We start from the raw sequence: 16,590 nt of genomic DNA, 5'->3' as shown, positions 1-16,590 counted from the left end.
AGTCCATGCAATCCCCCTGCCGCAGTCCATGCAATCTCCCTACCAGCATCTCACCCCATTCCAGACCCCTAAAAATAGCGTTTTCCAAAAGCTATCCCACTACTCCTTACATATAATGCTAAGAGTATTACTGGGGATGTATATTGCCATATAGTGTAGCCGACCTCCCTGACCTTCTCAAGGTTAATATCTAAACATAGACAGTAAGGAAAGGTGAGGAAACAAACCAATGTCCTGCTCTTTTATTACTGCCGGGCTGTTTCTTCTGCAGATTTCAGGACATTACTACACCTATGTCAATAATGTGATTTCTCAACAGGAACCTACACAATGGGAGGGGGGAAGTGTGCCGAAAGTAATGGGGAGGGGGCTTCATCTGAGGAAAATCTGGGAATTCCTAAAGGTCATTCCTCCTCCCCAAACCTGCCTATATAAGTCTGGCTACTGCTGTGCTAGATGTGAACAGGAGCCAAGTCCAGAAGACAAGATGCTGCCGCTACTAGTCCTGGCTGTCTGTGTATTACAGGGCGATGCTGCCAGTCTGGTGAGTACCCCCAAAATATACTGATGGGAAATGCTTCATGGTAAATGTCATCCTGATCTAAACCGATCCTCGTCTAATGTAACCTGTTTATTTGTCATTAATGTGAATGAGGTTCTATAGAGGAAGTTTTATGTGTTACAATATTTAACAGCTTTGTAATTGTGATATAATAGATTCTACAAGTATTAAAGGGGAGACTTGACGTGACTACTGGGGAGTGGGGAGGGTCCTGATGGGCGACTGTAGACGAGGGAGTAGACAAGCCCTGCTGTGACTACTAAGGCTAAGGGGAATACGGCTGTGCCTTCTGATGAGATATTGGGGGGCAATGCTGTCCATACTGTTTTGGGGACATCATATTCAAGAATATTCCAAGTGAGTGAGCACAGAGCAGGGTACATGGTGCAGTGACTATTACTGACGGGAGGATTTATCAGGGATTATTACTGCAAATAATCTCTAGCGAGCACAAACTCTCAGATCATCTTTTATTAACAATTCCTTGAACAGTTAAACTAAAAGCTGTGCCAAGACACTGTAAGATACTATAAGGTACGGTAGTCAGATATTCACAGACCTTTAGCAAGATCTAGATTAACTTGTGCCAACCAGTTCATAACTTTTTTTTCCAAAACCCCCCAAACTTTCCCATAACAATTTTATCAATAATCCAGCTAATGTGAATTTAGGGAATGTTTATTATACCCCGAGTCTTTTCAGCGCCCTCACTGATATCATTGGCCCCAGCTCACCTCCGAGGCTTGTGAATGGGCCACATGGGGGGTGTTGACATCATGGTGCTCTTACATTATAGTGTTAAATTGTCATGATGTCATCACCCTGCATATGACCAATCACAAGCCTCAGCCGTGACCTGGGGCCAGAAGACATCAATGATGCTTGTAGAAGACCAATGATGGAGTATTCTGCGACAGGAAAGTTGAGCCTCTTTGTTTTATTTTTTGGCACCCTTACATCCTATTATTATGTCCTTGGATCTGAAAAGACCACCAAATGTTTAGCTAAAAACAACTCTTTCCGGTGAGCCCAGCAAATATTGGTAAAATTGATCTTTATGAGGTTCATCCATCACTAAACTTAACATTTTGGCTCTAAGCAGGTAAACGGCAGCGGGACTATGGACGAGATGGGCATCTGTCACTGTTCTGTTGCCCTCCCAGATTCCACCTTCCCGGCAGATCGTTTGGAGATCCTGGAAATTTCCAACAAGGATCTGAGTGTCAATGTCCAAGAAGAGTTAACAAAGGTAAAACTAGATGAAATAACTTGGCCGTCGCTCTTCGTTCTTTTCATGAGATTCAGGATTATAGATGAAATTTTATTGTTCTTTTAGATGAAAAGTTATCAGGCGACATTGACTGGATATCTGCAGAGGCTGACCAACCTGACCAGGAGGGTGGAGGTCATGGAGATGGGTGGCATCGCTTACACAGAGCTGGACTTTGAGCTCCTTAAGTTAGAGATCAAAGAGATGGAAAAATTGGTGATCAAGCTTCGAGAATCCATCGATGGCTCCAATACTCTGGTGGAAGCCCTTTACGTGGAGGTAAGTCAACACTTCAGGGGGGGGGGCAAAGTCAGTGAACGGACGGAAAGCGTAAAAATCTAAACACTGTCCTGTTGTGTCTTATTTCCAGATTCACAATATTTCTGTCATGGTGAACCGACTGGAATCCTACGACAAGAACAACGTCTTAGCTGTAAGGCGAGAGATTGCGTTACTACGTAAGAGACTTCAAGATTGTGAGAAGAACCAAAACAATCAAGAGTTACCACCAATCAATTATGGTAAGTCAGTGGCACTTCTTAGGAAAACCAATCTATCCAGAGCAAATACCAGATGATAGACCAGGCCATGCCAAGCCAAGTCCAATCTTACTGGGGATTATCTAGTAATAAAAGGTCACAAAATATAACATGTAAGGGTTTTTGATATTCTTGAAATACCAAGGGAACGTTTGTAGCAAGGGGAATCATAAAGTATGCTAAAATTGACAATACTTTTGGGTTAATTTTTGGTGTACATGCCCGTTAGATGGAGGCATAAAGAAGATAACTTACTTAGATGTCTATTGAGGTCAGATATAATATTTTTGTGGATTCAGACATCTTAACTCATGGCTGATAACATTTCCCATTGTGCTTATTATTCTACTTTTTACCAAAATCACCAATAAGTTTATGGTCTGAACCAATATTGAATCTTTAGTCAATTGTGTAATCTCAAATCCAAATTGTGGTAACTCAATGAAAAATGGTTGTCTCGTGAGGCCATGGGAAGTCATGGTGGGACGGAATAGGAGCTGCTCATATGGAGTAAGTTCTCTCTTAGCACATGGAGGGTATATAGGCAACACCTTTAAGAGCGAGCATTGGACAGGTCCAGACCAGCACCGAACTAAACCACGGTAGGTTTTGAGGACAAACATTCTATACTCCAGTCAAGCAAGAGTAGAACGAGGACTCACTATGTGCAACAAAGGGGCCACAAAAATATCAAGCCGAGTCAGGGAACAAGTGACTCTCTATAAGGAGAGTGACCGGAAAGATCAGGACATGAGAAGCTGCAGTTAAGTCTATAGTATCTAAACTTCTAATAATGTTATCATGCTTTAATCCTTAGGAACCTGCAACCATGGAGGAATTGTCAACATCAGTAAACCATTTGTGGTCCAGTTGAACTGGTTAGGGTTTCCCTATAAGTTTGGAGGATGGGGGAAAGACTCTTACTCAGGTGCGAGTCAGAACGTACATTGGGTGGCCCCTCTTACAACAGACGCTCGTATGATGAACCTTTTCCGCTCCTACCCCACGTACGATGATCTCTTGCTCTACAAAGGAGCCACAGAGAAGGTCTTCACCAGAAATGTGGCCTATAATAACTATGACTACTCCAGCTGCGGCCAAGGCGGAGGCGTCATCATGTTCAACAATTCATTGTTTTACAATTGTTATAACAGCAGGGACATCTGTAAATACAATGTAGACACCAACGGAGTGGAGCGCAAGACACTTACAGATGCCACCTTCAACAACCGATTCTCTTACTCCTCCTCCATCTGGCAAGACATTGACTTGGCCAGCGATGAAGATGGCCTCTGGGTCATTTACTCTACGGAGCAAAATGCTGGTAACATTGTCATTGGGAAACTAAACCCCCTGACCCTGGTGGTGGAGAAGACTTGGATGACATCCCAATACAAGCCAAGTTCCACCAACGCCTTCATGGTGTGTGGAGTCTTATACGCCACTCGAACCCTCAGCACCAGAAAGGAAGAAATCTTTTACATGTACGACACCAAGACAGGCAAGGAAGGTCAGATGAGCATCATCCTTGACAAAATGATGGAGAATGTGCAGAGTCTCTCCTACAACCCCAATGACCACAAGCTGTACATGTACAATGATGGCTACCTGGTCACATACAATATGGCCTTCAAGCCAATGCCTAACCCTGCCTAAGAAATCTGTTTACATTTATGGACTTTCTACCTTAAAGAGACAATGAAGATACTGTGACCATACAGAAGACCTCCACCCTATCTCCATGTGGGCCTATTAGGGACTATCCTGTAAAATGTCCATTGCTGTCATCTAGATGAATATCAGTTGATAAAGTGAATGTGGGGGTGGGGGGTTGGAGCTGGGATTGAGGAATTGGGATTGAGTTCTGGACTTCTGATGTCATTTATGATGTTCTTGTAATACTGTAAGACTGAAATGCAAATATTTTTTAGACAACTATTTGTTATCTAATAAAACAGGTTTACTACTATTGATGGTTTCCTTTAATACTTCTTTAAATATTTTGAGAAGCAAAAAAATTATGTCCTAGTATTTTCTGGTTTCTTTTGTAATATTATGCAGATCTGGGTATAACAGACTCCTGAGACACTCAGTGGCGCCATATAACAGTTTACTGATCTTTTACAGCACATACAACACCTGCTTACCTTGTCTCGAATACGACATCTTCGGTGGCGCTCCTGTAGGCAGGAAGTGTCCCTCTCCTCCCACACATCTCATGGAGTTTACCTACGTTACTTATAGTAATTGGCACATATATCATAGAGTCTTCAAACTTAACAATATGCAATAATAGCAAATAACAATAGCACCTAACTGGTAGCTGCACATCCTCTGGTGACATAACTGGCACAGGAACAGTTGACACTCAATATACCAACAATAGGAGTAACAGGAACCATTCCAGGTCTCCCTTCTGGTCACCGGCACAATATCAGTACTGTATTAGGCTCTTTATTACCCATTGTGCAGTAACTTTGGTCTAACTTTCATCCTGGGCCACAGCAAGATGGCATTGACTGACTGTTTGAGTCTCAGTAATGTCACAAACCACATGATCACTAGTAGGGGCATATATAGAAGCCATAGGGCTCATCCCATTCCTTAACCCCCGTCTGGTTTGGCACATTCAGCCCCTTTGGACATCTTCTTGCCTCCTTTATACATTTCCATACCCTCTTTAGGCACTAAATGTATTGGCTGTGCCCTTTTTGAACATGACTGGTACAGACCTTTCTCCATAATGTTTTGTGGGTGGTGAATACCCAAAATTTTGGATCCAGCTGAAGCCAAAATTTTTGTAAAACTCTTCCTGAATCAGTTCTGTTCTTTAGTAGATCCCCAGCTGTAACTTGGAATCAGCACAAGATAAATAATATAATATAATATACAAGTTATAGTCCTGTATTATATAATGGTGCCTGGTGGCGCTACGCTGCGCCCCTGCCGCCACCCTGTCACATGGAAAAGACATTGTATGTGCAGGCAGCAGGTTATAGAGCAGGAGGAGCTGAGCGGATTGATATATAGACGATATACAGGGGATATATAGGGGATATGCAGGGAATATATAGGATTGTGGGGAAAGAATCACCTGCAGGATATCCATCTATATCTCCACATACTCTGTACGTAGGAGTCCAGCGGGCGGTTCTATAAGTGATTGACAGCTGTCTGTACACGCTCGGGGGGTTAGCTGACGCTCCAGGGGGGGGCTGTCAGTGACTTAATCTTATAGATTTTAACTTCTTCATTACTCCAAATATCCAAATATTCAGTATAGACAGCAGGTTATAAAATTATTCTCGTCCTGCAAGACATTAAAAAAGCATTTCTGGACTGATAAACCTTCAATCTTAGGAAAACTCCTTTAACCAAGACTCGAAAGTCCAAACCCTTAATGGGGTGTAATATTTAGTCTTACTGTACATATTACCTGCCTGGAGACTTGTGTCTAATATCTGCAGTACAGGCTGAGGACCTCCAGGTGTCACCAGAGTCCTCCTGAGATCCCAGAAGGAGAAGAAGTGGATGTGAAGGGTAAAGAAATGTTCTGACAACTTGTGATTTTCCTGCAGGATTTGGGTCAGTAATACATATTGTCAGAGACTTTATTAGCACATTTTAGCTCCTTTCTCTGATATTCGGCCTCTCTGTTTATTCCTTTCTCCCTGTATTGAGAGCTGTAGAGGTGCAGGGCTGAGTAACACATAGAGGAAATAGATGTTTGGTAGACACAAAGTAACAGCTTCTTAACAAAAAAGCAAAACATGCAAACCCATCTATTTTGTGCAAGGCAAACCCAGGACAGACGTCAGCAGATGGCAAACACAGTGCTGGCAAAGTAAGTGTCCAAATAAATGAGTTGGTCTTGCCCACTTGGTTTGGATACAGTAAGGGCTCATTCACACGTGGGCAAAGGGGCGGATTTTGACAGCGGATTTCGCTTCAGAATCCGCCCCTTTACAATGGTGGTCTATGCAGACCGCCAAGCTTCTTTTTTCTGCTAGTGGCGGGCTGCTGCTAGCGGAGAAAAGAAGCAACATGTCCTATCTTCAGGCGGAAACCGCGGCATGCTGTGCTTCCGCCTAACGGCAGCACCCTCCTGTGTCGGCTCATAGGAGGGTGTGGAGCGTGGAGAGGTAAGTAACACTGTTTGTTATGTTCTTTTACCTCTCCCGGGCCTCCGATCATTATACTCGGGGGTCTGAAAAGATAATATGCTGATGCTTGTACACAATGGACTGAGAGTTAGCTGAGTGTTACATAGAGAGATAACAGCCCTGGGACCTGAGATAAGCTGCTGCAGGAGCAGTGTAATATAGTATGTGACCATAAATTCATAACAGTGGTGAAGCCATGTCATTTACCGGATACAAAGTAGCCGATGTGTTACTGCAGGTTACAGACTATCTATGGGACAAATGTCATCCACATCCGTTCAGCTGTTTTTGTGTGATTGAGGAACAAACATCCAAATTGTCACATTTATAATATTAGTAGGAAGGATAGGATTATATAGTTACACATATAGTCATACATCTATATACAGCATCTATAACTATATGTATGTGCATATCTCTCTCTCTCTATATATATATATATATATATATATATATATATATATAGACTGAGAATGTCTGTAAAACGCAACCTGGTCCCAGGTTACAACACTTTCAAGCAAGGTTCTGTTCACACAGTGCAATTTTGCTAAAAAAAAAAAAAAAAAAAAAAAAGCCTCCGGTTTGTGAACCCCACACGTGTTCTTTTAAAGCTAGCCAATGATAAAGCGCTCACATCTTTTGCACGTGTTGCTCATCCCCTCCCTGTGCATCTCCTCTGCTATCAGCCCATCAGTATCCAAAAGAGAATGACAGGGGAAAGGTGAGAATTGTTAAATGGAAATAAAAATGACAAATGTTTTTTTCCACCTTTCTGCTGCTGTGGCCTCTACCCCTGTGGTGATCCAGGTGGAGACTTGTCTGGGGTCTGTGCTGATGACATCACACTCCTGAGGCGGTAACACCTGATGTGCACAATGAGCGGCACCAGGAAGTGACTGGAACCAAGATTGTGATGGTCACCGTTCTGCAAATGGCCAGGAAATTTTTTATGTGGTCTCAATTAGCAAAAACTCATTTCACCAGATTTTTAGTTTACTTGTAAAAATATATAAATATCTTGGAAAACTTTTTTGGGCCGAGGCCCCACGTTGCAGAAACGCAGCTTTTTTTGTTACAGGTTTTGTTGCAGCTTTTTGAGACAAAATCAGGAGAGGATGGAGCAGAATGTAGAAGAACTTCCTATATGTTTATGTTATCTAGACGGGCCCTCACCTCCAGCAGGTATCTGGACTCATTGGACCCATACCTCTATAGGAATAAATTTACCCCTTGGTGACTATACTTACTAAATGTGCATATACCAGTAAATAACAACAGCAAACTAAAGTGTGGTATAAGTGGGGTAGGCCACAGCTTTATTTAGAAAACCACTAACGAATAAAACGGGTAAACCGTCCATGCCCCACTTCCGGCTTTTCTTCTCATCTCCTCCTGAACGCTCTGCTGTGATCCAGCGAGCATGTAGGTTAATACCACTTCAATCTTGGGCATGGACCCCCCGCCAGCTGTGACAATGAATCTGAAAGAAAAGAAAAAACGAACAAACAAAGAGAAAAACCAGTCCACAGATACCAGAAACCAGAAGGGCAGGGTGGGCGGGTGTTCCTCTCACCAAAACGTCCGTGGTAGAAGGTGAGTACCCGCCTACGTGCTCTCTTTTTTATGGACTATGACCAAAAACGTCACCAATATTTACCAAATATATTTAATAATCTAGCCAATGAGTCCACAGCCCTTTCCTTAAACAGTCTAGGGCTATCTGGACTCATTGGACCCATACCTCTATAGGAATAAATTTACCCCTTGGTGACTATACTTACTAAATGTGCATATACCAGTAAATAACAACAGCAAACTAAAGTGTGGTATAAGTGGGGTAGGCCACAGCTTTATTTAGAAAACCACTAACGAATAAAACGAGTAAACCGTCCATGCCCCACTTCCGGCTTTTCTTCTCATCTCCTCCTGAACGCTCCGCTGCGATCCAGCGAGCATGTAGGTTAATACCACTTCAATTTTGGGCATGGACCCCCCCGCCACCCAAACAGGCAGTGTACCGCTCACAATCTACACCTGCCTGTTGGCCCCCCCACCCAAAAGAACCAAAGCCCGTTCCAAGCCATCTTGTAACCCTGAAAGGAAAATATCAGACCCAATAGGATTGAGGTGCACCCCGTCCCTCATCAACAGCCTCTCATTATTACCCTCTAATTCCACATACCGTACAGCAACCCCCCCAAGGATCGAACAAACTTGGAGACCCTAATGTTCAAAACCTGCCGCGCCCTATCAATCGCGGTAACATCACGCGCCCCTCTCCAGCACAGGCGTTGCACGACCTCCGACCAGACGAGGACCACGCGATTGAAAATATCATAAACGCAGCAGAGGTCTTCTTTTATCATAGGAATAAGTTCGGCCCATTTTACATGGCCCAAGTCATTACCTCCGGCGTGCACAACGACTACCGCAGGACCAGCTGTCAAGCGACTCGCCGCCACTATCTCCGGCAGCACTTGCCTCCACTGCAACCCCCGTCGACCCCACTAACGAACTTCAACTCCAGGCAGACCGAAGTGGAGACCGCCAGGCCGAACTGCCGCTCTCTTCTCCGCCCAAAACAAAAAAGAGTGGCCGATGAGCCACACCACTACCGGGCCATTATCTGCAAAGAGAGGAAAGAGAAAATATGGATAGCATGCACAAAAAAGGACGTAAAGGCCCGAATCAGCACCCCATCACGCTCAGCGGACGCTGAGGCTCAGGGAGTCATCAGGTCAGGCCAAATGTAGGACCAGAAGCAGTCGGACCTCCAGCGCCCCAAGCGCTTCACAGCCTCGTCGCCCAAACCGCAAGCATCGGCCGTTGTAGCGGCACCGATACAGAACGAATGGGTGCCAAAGTCCCGAGGCTCCAGCCCTACAGCAAATATACAGGCACGAAAAACAGACAAAAACTGGAAACGAGTAAGCGGAGCACCGGCCTCATGCAACAAAAAGATCTCCCCTTGGGGGCGCCGAGACATGTAATACCGCACCAAAAACACGGGGCAAAACTCCGACCCCGTACGCCCAATCATGATCCACGTTCCCCGCCCGAAAACATCCGTCTTCGAGCGACGAAGACAGATCTTAATCTCTGCTTCAGAAGCCACCACATCACCCGCCCCCAAACCCCCAGGCCTAGACTTACTGGGACTGACCAGTTCCCCAATACGGAGGGCCGCAAAAAAGGCTAAGGCGAAAGCGGCCCGCAACAACACCAATTCGTACCCATCCCGACACACTACCTCTAGAACCCCGAACAAACGACGTAACAAACTAAAAGAAACCGGTCTGCGCCGATCCCCCCCACGCTTCTCCTTCCGCCACCCCTTCAAAACTTGTCTAACAGCAAAATGCTTTGTAATATCAACTCTACCAAAAAGCTTGAGCATGAATGCCACCCCAGCCAATTTCTTAACTACAGCGCAGTAAGACAGCCCCTGGCTCCTCAACTTGACTAAAAATTCCAAAGACACATCTAGCAGCTTCGGAGCGTCCGCGGGTACAGAACCGCCAGACACGGACAACCAAAGGACCCAGGCACTGTAGTGACTCCTCCAAGTAGTCGCAGATACCGAACCTCGAATAAGCTCTAGCAGTTGTTCCCTACCAGGCTCCACAAGGAATCGGGGCAATTCCAACCCTCCGGTCTCGCCGACGGATGCAGGGCACGGAAGACCTGAAAACGTGAGCGAGACAAGGCTTCAGCAATCTCATTCCGCACCCCAGACACATGACGCGCTTTAAACCAAATATTACGCTGTAAACAAAGCAAAACTAAATGCCGAAGCAGCGCCAGCACCGGAGGTGAGGAGGAAGACTGACTATTAATGACCTGCACTACCGAAAGGTTATCACACCAGAACACTATCCTACGATTGGCCATCCTATCTCCCCAAAGCTCTACCGCGGCCACAATCGGGAAAAACTCCAATAAAGCCAAGTTCCTAACCAGGCCCGTCTCGAACCACAGTAGTGGCCAAGACCCCCTGCACCACTCATCCCCGAAAATGGCCGCGAAACCGTCACCACCAGCCGCATCCGTAAATAAAGAAAGCTCGGCATTGGCAACCTCAGCCTGCTGACAAACCGCCCGACCATTGAATTGAGAGAGAAAAACGCTCCAAACACACAGATCCTCCTTTAAAGGACGCGTAATGCGAATAAAATGGTCGGGCTGCAGCACGCCCTTTGTGGCCAGCGACAGCCAGCGACAAAAGGCGCGCCCCATGGGCAGAACCCGGCAAGCGAATGTCAAGAGGCCGAGGAGACACTGCATCTGGTGTAACGTGACCTTTTTAGCCAAAAGGAATTCCCCAACCATGCCGAGGAGACGGTCGAGCTTATCCGGCGGAAGCCTGAAAACCATCTCGACTGAATCGATCTCTATACCAAGAAACGACAGCCGTGTAGATGGGCCCTCCGTTTTCTCGGCCAAAAGGGGAACCCCAAGCCGGGACATCAAAGACCGAAAGGTAGCTAATAAATAAGCACAAACTGGTGAATCCCCTGGACCAACAAACAAGAAATCGTCGAGATAGTGCAAAACCGACGGGATGCCCGATTCATAGCGCAAAGACCACTCCAAGAAGGAGCTAAATAACTCAAAATAGTAGCATGAAATGGAACATCCCATAGGCAGGCACATGTCGACGAAAAAACCATCTCTAATCCTACAGCCTAACAAATGGAAACAATCGGGGTGCACCGGCAGCAATCGAAATGCCGACTCAATGTCGGATTTTGCCAACAGGGCACCCCGACCAGCCTTACCAACCAGAAAAACGGCCCTGTCGAAGGAGGTGTACGACACTGCCGCATCCTCCTTTGAAATGTCGTCATTAACCGACGACCCGGGAGGGTAAGAGAGGTGATGTATGAGCCGAAACTTACCAGCCTCCTTTTTGGGCACTAAACCCAACGGAGAAACTCTCAAATTTGACAACAGGGGATCGGCAAAAGGACCGGCCATCCGGCCCAACATCACCTCCTTCATTACCTTCTCCCAAGCCATCTCCTCGTTCTCCCTGACCGATTTCAAATTAGGTGAAAGAAACATAACCGAAGAAGAAGCGTGGGGAATATAAAAACCACTGGAGAAACCCTCAAGAAGCAGGCTTGCTTCCCGCCTCCTGGGGTAGAGGGCGAGCCACTGCTCCAGCAGCCGCACGTTCACTGGTGTTCTCCGCGCTGCCGGCAGCACCCAGCTTTCCGCCCTGCCTGTTGCGGCGGTAGCAGCGCAAAGCCGAGTGCGACCCACCACAGATTGAACACTCGTGCTTGAATCGACAGGCAGAGTGGAAACGGCAGTGGCCCTCATTGTAGAGCCAACACGTACCACTCTGCCGTTGTGCCGCCGCTGCGGGCTGCTGCCCTGCACCGGCGGCACCGGAGGGAAATGGCCGCTGGGGACGCTGGGAAAGGATCAACTGTATCCAAACGTCGGTGGCCTTAGAGGCCCAACCGACGGCGGGGGTAAGCGCCAGGCTGCGACGATACTCCTCGTCGTACCGCCACCAGGCTGAACCCCCGTGCAATTTATATGCACTATACACCGTGTCCAGGTAAACAAAGAGCTCAGGGCCCTTCGACGGAGAAGTCTGGCAAATAATGTAAGCCAGAGTGGCGAAAGCCTGCAGCCAGTTGCCGAAGGTCTTGGCCACTTTCTGCTTACGCTCAGAACCCTTCTCAAACGTTCGCTCCTTGTCGACGGCAATATGGTCTGCCGACAACAAGGACCAAATGTCTACAAATTCCCCTTTCACTATCTTGTCTCTAAGCTCCGCTGGGACATGAGTCCCTAACGGAGCTACCCCACAGAACATGGTGTTCCGGAGCATGCAATTGGAAACCAACTCTACGGCCGGTGAGGGAGCAACCCCCCCGGGTGCAGTAGCGGAAACCACGTCCTGTCTAGCTTGCGATCCCTCCGAGACTGCCAGTAACTGCCTAAGGAAGGAAGAGAGGTCCTGACCGGGAGCTAGTGTAGGTGCAGTGTGAGGTGCCCAAGCGCAGGCGTACTCACCAGGTTGCGGCCCTGTAGGGACCGGAAGAGGAGCAGCCGGCACTGGAGCGGTCGGTAGAGGCTGTGATTCTTGACGTCTAGGATCGGATGCAGAAGACGTAGCCCTCTCTGGACGAGCCTCAGCTGGAGATCCCCGACGACTCCCTCTGCGTGATGAAGAATTTTGCGACCGGTCCCGCAGCCTTCGGTCTGAACGGCTGTAGCTCCGACGTGACCTGGAGGACGAACGACTGCTGGGGGTGCGACGTCCGGTATGGCTTGTGCGACTGCGATAGCTCCTCCTGCTGCCGTGCCTTCTAGAAGAATCCAGGTGACGCCCACTGCCACGGCGGTACCTGTCGTCCTCTGATTAGGAGGACTCAGAAAAGGGAGACACGTTAGAACGATGACGCGAAAACCTGCGGACCTGCAGACCCCCATATCGCGCGGAGCGCCGCTGCGCTGGCCGAAACAACCCGGCGGACCCCTCTGGCCCCCCCACCCCCACCCCCCGAAGAAAAATCCCCCAAAGGGGCGGCGCGTGCCGTCCCAGCCGTATGCACAGCCGCAGTATCCGCGGAGCCCGTAGCCATGACAACCCCCGAAGCCACGCCCCCCGACGTCGCGATGCCCGAGGCACCCGCACGCACCCGGTTCCCAATGCAGAGCCCTGCAGGGGGCTGAGGTCTCTCACCGCCGCCCGGGAAACCTGCTGCTGCCGCACTGCTGCCCAGACCTTCCGGGGTTAATTCTTCCTCGGCTCCGACACGCACGGAGCTAGGCCCCGCCCCTTCCGCCTCGTCGTTTCCGGCCGTCCCACCAGCTCTGGAGGGGGAAATTCCGCCCTGCGGCGCGTCATCGAAGAGGAGAGGAGAAGCTCCTCCCCCCCCCCCCCCCCCCCGAGACTGCAGCAGCCATAACGCCGGACCTCGTGGCGGCGGCCATGTTGGGCCTATGAGAGCCGACCGCCACGGGAACAAGGGACCCACCCCCCCGGACCGCTGCGCAACCCCGCCGGACTGATCACCTGTCCCGACGCAGTCTGAAGCCGCCGGCCCCCCGCGAGCCCGAGTCTCCTTACGCTGCCTGGCAGCGCCGGCACCTCCGCGCAGTGGCGGGCTGGGGCTCAACCGCGCCGGCGGGCGAGATACCCGCTGCGGCCTGCCCGAACTCCTGGAAGAGGAGCCGCCGACGCCGGAGTCGCAGGACTGCTGCAGGATGCTGAGCAACCAGCCAGGGCCCTGGCTGGCCACCCTCTCCTGAATCAACCGCTCCAAAGAGTCTGCCATCTGCAGGTAGTGTTCCTCTCACCAAAACGTCCGTGGTAGAAGGTGAGTACCCGCCTACGTGCTCTCTTTTTTATGGACTATGACCAAAAACGTCACCAATATTTACCAAATATATTTAATAATCTAGCCAATGAGTCCACAGCCCTTTCCTTAAACAGTCTAGGGCTATCTAGGATTGTAGTATTAAGGCTGAAGCCTCACGTTGCGGCAGCATGGTTTACATTACCTGCAAAGTGATTGAGATTCTAGCTAATTCCATTCACACATTGCAGAAAAAAATCTGCAGTGGAAAAACTGTGTTTTCCACATTTATGTAAATCACATGTCAACGATATCTGAAGAAACACTGGTGGGACTGAAATGTCAGGACAGGAAAACTCTGTGAAATCGCAGTGAGCAATTATACAGAAAAAAATGGGATGTTTTTCTGCAGTGTTTTTTATGTGTTTCTGGCATCAGCAGCATGGAGGATAGTATACAGCAGTACTGAGCAGTGCAACATGGACTGGTGTGAGATTAAAGTCTTACTAGAGGCTGCAGACCTTTCTGCATCTGTCTCTATCCAGCAACTCCTTCCTCCCCCGCCCTCCTTCCTTCTCCAAAACTTCTATTGAAGGTTTGTACTTGGACTACATCATAGCACCAAGTCTCCACCAGCTCAGGGAAAACTGAGAAATAGAAGTAGGGCCTGCAAAGGTAAAAACTGCAGGATACAAGTCACATCACAGGCAGATAGATATAGTGTTATTCCTCATGTGCACACATCATCACTTCAATTTTTTGTGTTAGTTTTCGATTTCTAATATTAAGTTTAGCTTGACATGACCTTTGCGGTATTCGCCATTCATCATACGTTATGTTTGCCTAGCTGGTCTATGCCATTGAGCTGTAGCTATGTCATGTTTTATAGCATCCGGGTTTCCGCTTTTGAAGTCCCATTTCTACTTTACATTCAATATAGTTGAAGTTTTGTTGGCACGGCTAAAATATTAATATATGGGGGTTTTTTTTGTTCAGCAGTGAGAAGACAATACCGGCCATTCTGAATTCTTAAAGGGGATGTTAAGTATAATAAAAATATTTATAAGTTCTATCCATATCTAAATACAACTTTTCTATATAGGACCTGCATCTCTCCTGTTCCGGGGCAGGGCCTGGTACTGCAGTTCACCCACTTTATTTGAATTGTAAGAAGCTGCAATACCAAACCCAGCCAATGGATAAGGGTGGCGCTATTTTTGTACAAAAACAAAGCCATTTTTGAAATTACAGATAAAACACTTTCTAGTAACTGAGGAATGCATTGGAAGCAGGAAATAGCTGTCAAGAAAATCAACATTTAATCCGGTGCCCCTGGGGCATGGCCGTGCCTGCCAGAGCTCCTATGTCACCTGTAAATCTTCATGTTAGGAACTGTTTCTGGCACTGTGGGATAAGTCCACAGTATCAGGTTTGTGGGGGGGTCTGACAGATGGCACCCCGACTGATCAGCACAGAGAATGTAGCATCTAGCAGACAGCTTCCTTCTCTGCATTGTGGCCAGACCAGACACTGCAGCTCAGCTGCTATTTACTTGTATGAGAACTAAGCTGCAGTAACCTGGTTCAGCCACTACACAGAGACGGCGCTGTCTGCATCCTGCTCCATTTTCTGTGTATCTGCTGCTGAGAATGGCTGAATGGTGAAGATACAGTCCTATGAAAAAGTTTGTGCCCCCCTATTAATCTTAATCATTTTTAGTTCTAAATATTTTGGTGTTTGCAGCAGCCATTTCAGTCTGATATATCTAATAACTGATGGACACAGTAATATTTCAGGATTGAAATGAGGTTTATTGTACTAACAGAAAATCTGCAATATGCATTAAACCAAAATTTGACCGGTGCAAAAGTATGGGCACCTCAAAAGAAAAGTGACATTAATATTTAGTAGATCCTCCATTTGCCTCTAGTTGCTTCCTGTAGCTTTTAATCAGTTCCTGGATCCTGGATGAAGGGATTTTGGACCATTCCTCTTTACAAAACAATTCAAGTTCAGTTAAGTTTGATGGTCGCCGAGCATGGACAGCCCGCTTCAAATCATCCCACAGATGTTCAATGATATTCAGGTCTGGGGACTGGGATGGCCATTCCAGAACATTGTAATTGTTCCTCTGCATGAATGCCTGAATCAATTTGGAGCAGTGTTTTGGATCATTGTCTTGCTGAAATATCCATCCCCGGCATAACTTCAACTTCGTCACTGATTCTTGAACATTATTCTCAAGAATCTGCTGATACTGAGTGGAATCCATGCGACCCTCAACTTTAACAAGATTCCCAGTGCCGGCATTGGCCACACAGCCCCAAAGCATGATGGAACCTCCACCAAATTTTACAGTGGGTAGCAAGTGTTTTTCTTGGAATGCTGTTTTTTTTGGACACCATGCATAACGCCTTTTTGTATGACCAAACAACTCAATCTTTGTTTCATCAGTCCACAGGACCTTCTTCCAAAATGAAGCTGGCTTGTCCAAATGTGCTTTTGCATACCTCAGGCGACTCTGTTTGTGGCGTGCTTGCAGAAACTTCTTTCTCATCACTCTCCCATACAGCTTCTCCTTGTGCAAAGTGCGCTGTATTGTTGGCCGATGCACAGTGATACCATCTGCAGCAAGGTGATGCTGCAGCTCTTTGGAGGTGGTCTGTGGATTGTCCTTGACTGTTCTCACCATTCTTCTTCTCTGCCTTTCTGATATTTTTCTTGGCCTGCCACTTCT

General features: G+C 47.4%; 1 protein-coding gene across 1 annotated transcript; it reads left to right on the top strand.

The window, feature by feature from the left end:
* Positions 1 to 485: 485 nt before the first annotated feature.
* Positions 486 to 4,085, top strand: LOC142185620 (olfactomedin-4-like). The gene is made up of 5 exons (XM_075261046.1): positions 486 to 544; positions 1,665 to 1,811; positions 1,899 to 2,111; positions 2,203 to 2,353; positions 3,189 to 4,085. The coding sequence occupies exons 1-5, from the start codon at positions 488 to 490 to the stop codon at positions 4,025 to 4,027; spliced, it is 1,407 nt and encodes a 468-aa protein (XP_075117147.1). The 5' UTR covers positions 486 to 487; the 3' UTR covers positions 4,028 to 4,085.
* The last annotated feature ends 12,505 nt before the right edge of the window (positions 4,086 to 16,590 follow it).

Source organism: Leptodactylus fuscus, chromosome 11 (assembly GCF_031893055.1).
Source record: "Leptodactylus fuscus isolate aLepFus1 chromosome 11, aLepFus1.hap2, whole genome shotgun sequence".
NCBI lineage: Eukaryota > Metazoa > Chordata > Amphibia > Anura > Leptodactylidae > Leptodactylus > Leptodactylus fuscus.
Note: the sequence above shows the minus strand (reverse complement) of the source record. Positions and strands in the feature narration are given on the sequence as shown.

Bases quoted from the DNA above. Each gene is read 5' to 3' on its own strand.
- LOC142185620 (XM_075261046.1), top strand. From the start codon at position 488: ATGCTGCCGCTACTAGTCCTGGCTGTCTGTGTATTACAGGGCGATGCT. The intron at 545-1,664 runs GTGAGTACCCCC...GGCTCTAAGCAG, and splicing joins AGGGCGATGCTGCCAGTCTG to GTAAACGGCAGCGGGACTAT. The intron at 2,354-3,188 runs GTAAGTCAGTGG...TTTAATCCTTAG, and splicing joins GTTACCACCAATCAATTATG to GAACCTGCAACCATGGAGGA.